The sequence below is a fragment of the Piliocolobus tephrosceles genome, chromosome 1, assembly GCF_002776525.5.
Source record: "Piliocolobus tephrosceles isolate RC106 chromosome 1, ASM277652v3, whole genome shotgun sequence".
Taxonomy (NCBI): Eukaryota; Metazoa; Chordata; class Mammalia; order Primates; family Cercopithecidae; genus Piliocolobus; species Piliocolobus tephrosceles.
The window spans coordinates 13,446,174-13,455,154 of NC_045434.1; the positions used below are offsets into that span (position 1 = coordinate 13,446,174).

The 8,981-nt window shown below is 41.0% G+C and overlaps 1 protein-coding gene across 1 annotated transcript in view; it reads left to right on the top strand.

The window, feature by feature from the left end:
* The window catches only part of TOMM20 (translocase of outer mitochondrial membrane 20), a 19,643-nt gene extending 11,802 nt beyond the window's left edge, over positions 1-7,841 (top strand). Inside the window, exons 4-5 of the mRNA XM_023216229.1 lie at positions 3,135-3,277; positions 5,079-7,841. Coding sequence (XP_023071997.1) covers positions 3,135-3,277; positions 5,079-5,123 — 188 coding nt within the window. The 3' untranslated portion in view covers positions 5,124-7,841. The remainder of the gene's footprint in view (positions 1-3,134; positions 3,278-5,078) is intronic.
* The last annotated feature ends 1,140 nt before the right edge of the window (positions 7,842-8,981 follow it).

Consider the following 8,981-nt stretch of genomic DNA (forward strand, 5'->3'; position numbering starts at 1 on the left):
GATGGGTATCATTACATCATCATTTCAATATCTGGGAAAGGAATTGGCCAAGCAGCTCAAGATGGTGCCTGCAGACCCAGATGACAATGACCTACACAATTGGAGTATCCTGAAACATTGTGTAGATGGGACAATCATAGTCCTCACATTGGCAGTGGAGATTCACCTGTTTCTGATGGATGGTCAAGAGGTTAAGAAAAGCTCTTGGAAACCTTTACTTATACTCAGGTGCCATCAGATACACCGCAGTACTCAAAATTTTACCCAAAATGTTTCTCAGTCTTTCCATAGCAGCCAGTTGGTAGAACAAAAAACATAAACCAGATTTAAGAGCCTAGAAAGAACACCAGAGTGACTATCCTGATACCCAGGTTTGCCATCAGCTGACAGGGTCAAGTGCATTGGGTGTGATGGTAGAGATATTCCCTAAGACATACTTAATATCCTCAGCTTGCTGGGGAAAAATTAGTAAGTTTGATCTGAAACTGTTTTCTCCTTTCTTTTTTTGAAGTGGAGGTTTACTCTGTCACCCAGAGTGCAGTGACTAGAGTGCAGTGGCGCGATAAGGGCTCACTGAAACCTCCACCTCCCAGGTTCAAGTGATTCTCCTTCCTCAGCCTCATGAGTAGCTGGGATCATAGGCATGCGCCACCAAGCCTGGCTAATTTTTTTCTATTTTTGGTGGAGATAGGGTTTCACCATGTTTGCCAGACTGGTCTCGAACCCCTGACCTCAAGTGATCTGCCTGCCTTGGCTTCCCAGAGTGCTGGGATTATGGGTGTGAGCCACTGCACCCGGTCCATTCTTACTCTTTAAGATCAGTTTCCTGTGAATTTATATAATGGAAAATTGGTAAATAAAAAGAACCTAGTAAAAACTGATCTTAATGGTATTAACAACTGGAAAAGGTCTGATGTGTTTTTTGTTTTGTTTTGTTTTATTTTTGAGATGGTGTCTCATTCTGTTGCCCAGGCTGGAGTGCAATGGCGCAATCTCAGCTCACTGCAACTTCCACCTCCCAGGTTCAAGCGAGGCTTCAAGTGAGGGTTCAAGTGATTCTTGTGCCTCAGCCTCTCAAGTAGCTGGGATTAGAGGCATGCGCCACCAGGCCCAGCTTTTTTTTTTTGTTTTTGAGATGGAGTCTCACTCTTTCACCAGGCTGGAGTGCAGTGGCATGATCTCGGCTCACTGCAACCTCCGCCTCCCAGGTTCAAGTGATTCTGCTGCCTCAGCCTCCTGAACAGCTGGGACTACAGGCACGTGCTACCACGCCCAGCTAATTTTTGTATTTTTAGTAGAGAACGGGTTTCACCATGTTGGCCAGAATGGTCTCGATATCTTGAGCTCGTGAGATCCAACCACCTCGGCCTCCCAAAGTGCTGGGATTAAGGTGTGAACCACCACACCTGGCCTAATTTTTGTATTTTTAGTAGAGATGGGGTTTCACCATGTTGGCCAGGCTGGTCTTAAACTCCTGACCTCAGGTAATCCACCCACCTTGGCCTCGCTAAGTGCTGGGATTACAGGTGTGAGCCACTGCTCCCATCAAGTTCTGAGATTTACCTCAATTGCATGCTAACAGGTTGGTTTGCCCCAGTTTCATGGATGCTGGGAAAAGACATGAGACCACTGGGTTAGAGACAAAGGACAGCTCGTTATTCACTGCAATAATAGTAACAAGGGTATTGGCATTTACACTGGTTTCCCAAGCCACTGCTCCTATAGGCAATGCAGAAAGTCAGGGGACACATGTACATGTAGTGGGTTACATATAGGAGAGGAACCCTGAATTTAAGGATTCTGAATTTTTTATAATGGGCAGTAAACATGTGTGCACTTTTCCCTACACATAGGTAATGTTGCAAACCTGCCTTTGCTCCAGAGGGAGGAAGTTTCTATTCTGAGGTTGTTCACTGTACAAACATCCTTGAAAAGACATTTTGGAGCGAAGGCAGTAAATATCTGCTCAGAAGTGCAGAAATGTGAGAAACTTGAGGAGAATTGTACCTCTACTTTGTAAAAATATATCTAATGGCGTTATTTTTATGTAAGGCATGTTAAAATATTTTGATGGGAACCTCCTATACAGAAGAGTGCTTAATTTAAAATATTTAGTAGCATAGTTTTGCTCAAATAATTTGGGGCAGTTTTTGGAGTTTGATTTAAAGTGGAATTAGGGCCAAGTGCAGTGAGATTACATGCCTGTAATCTCAGCACCTTGGGAGGCCAAGACAGGAGGATTACTTGAATCCAGGAGTTTGAGACCAGGCTGAGCAACATAGTGAGACCCCGTTTCTACAAAAAAAAAATTAGCAAAATTAGCCCGGTGTGGTGGTGCACACGTATGGTCCTAGCTACTTGGGAGGTTGAGGTGGGAGGATTGCTTGAGCCCAGGAAGTTGAGGCTCCTGTCAGCCAAGATCCGGCCTGGGTGACAGAGGGAGATCGTGTCTCAAAAAATAAATAAAATAAAATGGAGTTAACTAAGGACAGGTGCACATAGCAGATACTTAATATTTATTGAATTAAGTGAACTTTGAAAAACTGTAAGCCTTAAGTGTTTTTTTTCAAACGTAATGTGTCTATTGAAGGATATTTGTAGATAAAGGAAAATAAACCCTCCCACTCAGAGTTAATCATGGCTTTTTTTCTCCTGTCATATTTCATTAGTGTGACCATTTTTCCTACTAGTATCACTTAAAAATTTTTTTTTCCTTGTCATGTAATACCATTCAAATAGTACAAAGACTTGGCTTAATGTGAAATTGAGTCTTCTTTCCACCTCAGTCCCCAGTCTTGTAGTTCTGTTACAGAAAAGTACTATTCGATTCTCAGCAATTGTCTCATGTAGTGTTTCAGAAATATTCTAAGTGTATAAATAGTAATACTTTGACATTTTTATATTGATTTCCCCCTTATGTATGTATGTTTGAAACACTTCCATATCAGTACATGTAATCTGAATCATTCTTGTTAGTGGCTTCATAATAGCTGTATGAATGCACTATAGGTTATTTCCAGCATTTTACTTGCATAGTGTTTTTGGTCAGCATCATTTGGATATGGCATGTAAAGTTAATTTTGACAAAGGCCAAGACTTTTCGGGTTACATGTAATTTTATGTAAATCTTACAGGTGAATATGAGAAGGGCGTAGACCATCTGACAAATGCAATTGCTGTGTGTGGACAGCCACAGCAGTTACTGCAGGTCTTACAGCAAACTCTTCCACCACCAGTGTTCCAGATGCTTCTGACTAAACTCCCAACAATTAGTCAGGTAAGGAATTGGAATGTTATGACATAAAAGTGAGTAGGATTTAGAACTGAATGATTAGGGACATTTTAAAATGAGCCTAGTGAACATGATGAAATAAACTCGTGTATAATGAAAACAAACGAGAATATCAGTGTTTGACATTTTCTTCTCTGATGGGAAACATCCAGATGACTGCCCAGATCTAGTGATTGTGCCCTGGAGTGGATCGGGAAGTGTGTGTCTTAGTGATAAGTCTCAGGTCTTAGTAGTCAGCTGTCCAAATTCAGGTCACTCTTGGGTACTTTCTACAAGTAGCTTTCTGCCTACTCTTCCAGGAGACCATGCCTTCTGTGAGGTGATCTGACAAAGGAGCCTAGGTAGCTGTAGCCTAGATATTAGGGCATTCAGGAGCATAGATTCCCTCTGACTCGCTTGTGTAAAGGCTCAGTGCCTCTGCTGCTGCTGAGGTGCGCTTTGAATTTGTAGTTATTTGACAACATCCCCAAATCCCTACTCAAAAATGCAAAATACCATTAATATACTGTAAAAGATTAACTTATGTGTAAATTAGGAGTCAACTAAAATGCTTTCTGTTCATTTTGAGTTCAAGGAGCCCAAATGAATCTACTTTTTGGAATAGCGTGTCAATTACATGTGTCGATTTCACAAGTTGGTATGATTAAAACAGTGAATGATGATAGGAAGTATTTACAGAACTTGATAGTTTTAACTGGTTAATTTTTCAAACTGATTTTTACTCAACTGAATTAGAAAAGGACTGGAAAGAAAGTAAAGGTCCCAACGATTTGAGGGAACGGGTTGGACAACCAAGGACTTGGGTCTAAATTGTTTTTATTTAGACTAATGTGGTTCTAGTTCTAGAGGATTCGTACTGGAATCATCAATTTAATATGCTGTTTGAAAGGCAGCATAGTATAGTACTTTTGGAAAATTGGCCTGAGGGTGATGTTTTTTGGAATATTTGTGAATTCACTATGAAGCCTAATTCCTTAAAAATGACCTCTGAATCACTCAGTTATCAGTGTTCTTGGTTTGCCTGGGAGTGAAAAGAAATTTTAAATTCTTTTTGGTTTTAGTTACATAATTGACTGATGTAGTATTATGTAATGATGGCTGGATACGGTGTCTCATGCCCTATAATCCTAGCACTCACTTGAACTCAGGAGTTCAAGGCCTGGGCAACATGGTAAAACCCTGTCTCCACCAAAAATAAAAAAAATTAGCCGGGCGTGGTGGCATAAGTCTGTGGTTCCCGCTACTCAGGAGGTTGAGTTGGGGGAGGATCGCTTGAGCCCAGTAGGCAGAGGTTGCAGTGAGCCGAGACTGTGCTACTGCACTCCAGCCTGGGTATCAGAGACCCCATCTGAATTAAAAATATATATAATGTAATGCTCTGTCGCCTTTAGCCGGGCATGGTGGCATGAGTCTGTAGTCCCAGCTACTCAGGAGGCTGAAGTGGGGGAGGGTCGCTTGAGCCCAGGAGGCAGAGGTTGCAGTGAGCTGAGATTGTGCTACTGCATTCCAGCCTGGGTGACAGAGACCCCATCTGAATTAAAAATATATGTAATGTAATGCTTTGCCTCCTTTGTTACCTTGACTTTTGAAATGGGACCGACAGTAGTGTGATCATTGTTCTCTTGGATGCTGATGGTGTGTAAAGTATTACATGTTGAGTTAAATGTCAGAATGGGTGAATTTTACCAAGATTCGATTATTTGAATACAGAGAGCATTTTATGTTGAAGTTAGAATCCTGATTACATGCTTATGACACTTTAAGAAACTATTTTTTTTTCTTTCAGAGAATTGTAAGTGCTCAGAGCTTGGCTGAAGATGATGTGGAATGAGAAACAAATGTCAACATAATAAAATCTCAGTTAAAAATATTTTAAAAAGTCTTGGTAGTTGAGCAGCTCTGGGGAAATAAGGGCAAATATGCTTGTTATGAACTACACTGAAATCTACCAAAGTTAATGTTTACTTTGTGTAGATCCATTTGTCTATTTTATTTATTTTTCCCAGTGAAAAGTGTATTTTGATAATTTTTCATTTTATAAATACACTATGAGTTACTGAAATACGGATTTTGTTTATTCTTGAAACATAGTTAAACTGTACATATGACATGGCTTATGTTAAAAATACCCAGTGCTCAGTTTTGAAAGATAGGCAAAAGAAAAAAGTGTAGGAGAAATTGAAGGATGTACACTTTTAGCTGGCACATTTTGCTGTAAATCCGGAAATTTGATAGGCTTATTTGTGAAAACTGAGCATTGAAGGTTTTGATTGATCATTTCTTTCCATTTAATCTCTGAGACATAAGTATGTGAGGTGTGCTGCTGTGCTGGGTTAACAGCTTCCTTCCCTTTCTGTGTATTAGTCTTGAAATGTTCTGTTTAAATCAGTAGGCTTAATGTGTTCTGGGTATTTATCTCCTTGTATTTTAAATATATGTAATTCCTAATAGCACCAGGAATTAGATCTCTGTACACCCCAATCTAGCCTTGTGAGCTTCGCCAGTTAGTGTGTGCTCACTTTCCCTCCATTTGTTACATGAGAGAATGCGTCTACTGATCTCTGAAGTGTCCCTTTTAGCTTCTGATTCATTGGGTTCTGTTGGGCATCTTTAAATCCACCTTAACCTGAGGAATGTATGTGGGCAACCAGGCCCTGCTTTTTTTTTATATCTGAATTTTGCATGCTTGCCTGACTTAGTATTTCTGAATTGATCTTTTTTTTTTTTAATGGTATAACTATCTTGATTTTCACTGAAATTATATGGTTCTGTCACTACTTTGTAAATTAATCCGAAACTTTTAAGGTAACTGGGATGATCTGCTTGTAAAAATGTTTGTTGCCTTTTGCTTTTATCTTCAGTGTACCTCCTCAATCCTACTTCAACTGGATTAATTTATCTTGTTAAACGATGAGAGTAAGTTGCAACCTTGTGACTGAAGACTTGAAAAGAGTGGAGCAGGTGGGACCTCTTATTCTCAAATAGTGACATATTCTCCGTAGTCACAGATTCAGTTTCAGAACTGAGTAAGGATCCTTGGTACTTGGTGGCATCTGTTGAACTGAGGAGTCTTTCTCATTGTAAAGATTGCCTTTGTTCTGTCTAAAAGTCTGTGGAGAAATCCCAAAGACTTTTCCTATGTACTAGGCATTTTATTTTGGTTGACTTACAAACTCTTCTTAATCATTAATCTCGGTTTTTTTGTGGTGTAGTGGAAAGAGAAACAGTTCTAGTTTCTGCCTCTGATTAGCCGCACAGCCTTGAACAAATCACATTTCATCTTTGAACTTACCTCTACTGTTACACTAGGCGACTCACATTTGAGGACTTTTTTTGGGTATCTTGAGGGTTTGTGATCCTGAATCCTTAAACAGTGCTTTTTTGTTACACAGGATGCTTTTTTCGGGGGATGACCAGTACAGACGTGCCAGTTAGTTTTATTAGTGGGATCCCAAATCCAGAGCAGTGCAGTGGTGATTGGTCAGTGACTCACCAGGCAGCTAAGAAGTCTTAGGCAGTAGCCCAGACGTGTATAGAGGGGCAGTTAGAGGGAGAACAGATGGGAAAGGGAGCAAGAGGCAGACAGCTCAGCAAGGAAAGAACAGACTCGGAAAAAGGAGGGCTGGCTGGAGGAGTGAGGGGCAGCTTAAGTTTGGGGAGGGTAGAAACGCCGTTTCCTTGGGAACTGGAGTGCAGTATGAGCTGGGTATCACTTGGCTCTGAACATACTGGCTTTGCTGTAATGCTTGAAAAGGCAATGATACCTTCATTTTACAGCTCATTAAGCCAAGTACATTTTCTTATTTAAATGACAACTTTGGTGCTTTAAAATGAGGTACCACTTTTTAAAGCTAGCTGTGTCAAGTTAAAGAAAAAAATCAGCACTTTTTTCTCCCAGAAATGTAATTGCCAAACACTATCCATTCCCATCTTAAGTTTTACAAGGTGATAGAATCAGCTCGTTGTAGTGATGCTGGCCAAATGGTGCTCAGCGGGTGAGGACGGAAAAACCCCAGATTTCAGTGAACTAATACACAGCTTGAGTGTTTCCATGTGCTAATGTTGCACACTTACTAAAAACAAAAACTTTGGAAATAGAAAATAATGTAGTAGTGCAGCAGTTGACGTGCTTCTTTGGGGAAAGATAAATTGTTTTGTTCCACAATTTGTACTTAAAGGCGAAATAACATTTAAAACGTAGACTTACTGGCCTTAGCAATGCTGGCCTCTTAACTGATAACTAGAACTTAGGTTCACATTTATGTAAAGTGTATAAAACCTAGTAGAGCGTGCATAGTAGGCACTCAGGAAATGTTTGGTTCCTTTTGCCCCTCGGTAAGTTTATTTTACCATCTTCCCGCCTGCCATTCTGACTTTATTAAATCAGCCTGTGGACCAGAGTGTTCATGAGAGTTGTTGCAGAAGAGACTGAGAAAATTGGTGTATCGTGCAGATAACATACAAAATCTTTTTGTAACGTAAAAAAATGCAGTTTTATTATTGCTTGTGCCTCAACTGTTTAAGTGACTATTAAAGGGCTTGGAGAAAACTTTGGCTTGGCGTATGTTTGGAGAAGTGAACTCTGCTGTATTTGATGAGTCTGAAGCTGTGGGTTTTTTGTTATTAACGTCTTTCAGGATGTCTAGGGCTGCAGGCTTCTCTGCCAGGAGAATGCACATTTGCCTCAGATTCCAGGTGAAGAAAATCCCTGTGGTAGTGTCAGCTCCCGAGGGCTTCCGGGTGGTGGTGGGCCCAGCTTCAGGAGATAGCAGTCACCTGGAAGGCCCGTTAAAACAGATTCCTGAGAGAGGAGCTCAGTGGTGATGTTGCTGACATGTGAAACATGAAGCCTTGTTAGAGAAACTAGCTGTGTTAAGGTTACAGAATATGTGCATTAGCATTGTAAGAAGCGGCTAATTGGTAGCAGAACACGCTAGCTGAGAATATGTTGTATTGTGCATGACTGATAAGGATCTGAAGTGTACAAGTCATCAGTATCAGATCTATGAGAGTTTTTGTAATTTTGCTCTAAGATAAAATTCTCATTGCTACCTCCAAAGTTATATTAATTGTAAAAGTGATGCTTTGGAGAGGGTGGAAGGGAGTATGCCCTAGCCTCCTCAGCTCCTGCCACAAACTGCCCAGGTAAGCAGGACCTGAGTGTGTTGGAAAGACTGAGTTGAAGAGCAGATTGACACAGGAGGGCTGGAATGAACTTTGGCTAGAGCAGGGCTGTCCAATCTTTTGGCTTCCCGGGGCCACACTGGGAGAAATTGTCTTGAGCCACACATAAAATACACTAACACTAACGATAGCTGATGAGCTAAAAAAAAAAAAAAAAAAAAAAAAATCGCAGAAAAATCTCATAGTGTTTTAAGAAAGCTTATAAGTTTGTGTTGGGCCACATTCAAAGTTGCCCTGGGCCACAGGTTGGACAAGCTTGGGCTAGAGCCAGAGGCCGTGGGAGACAGGACTCAGGGCAAGGAGTAGGGCCTCTGCCAGAACTCCTTAAGCCAGGTGCCATGCTCACCTGTAATCCCAGCACTTTGGGTAGGCCAAGGGGTGGGAGGGTCACCTGAGGCTAGGAGTTCCAGAACTTCTTTGGCAGCATAGAAGACTTGTCTGCTTTTTTAGTCTCTATTGCCCAGGCTGGAATTCCTCTCAGGTGCAAGCGATTCTCATGCCTCAG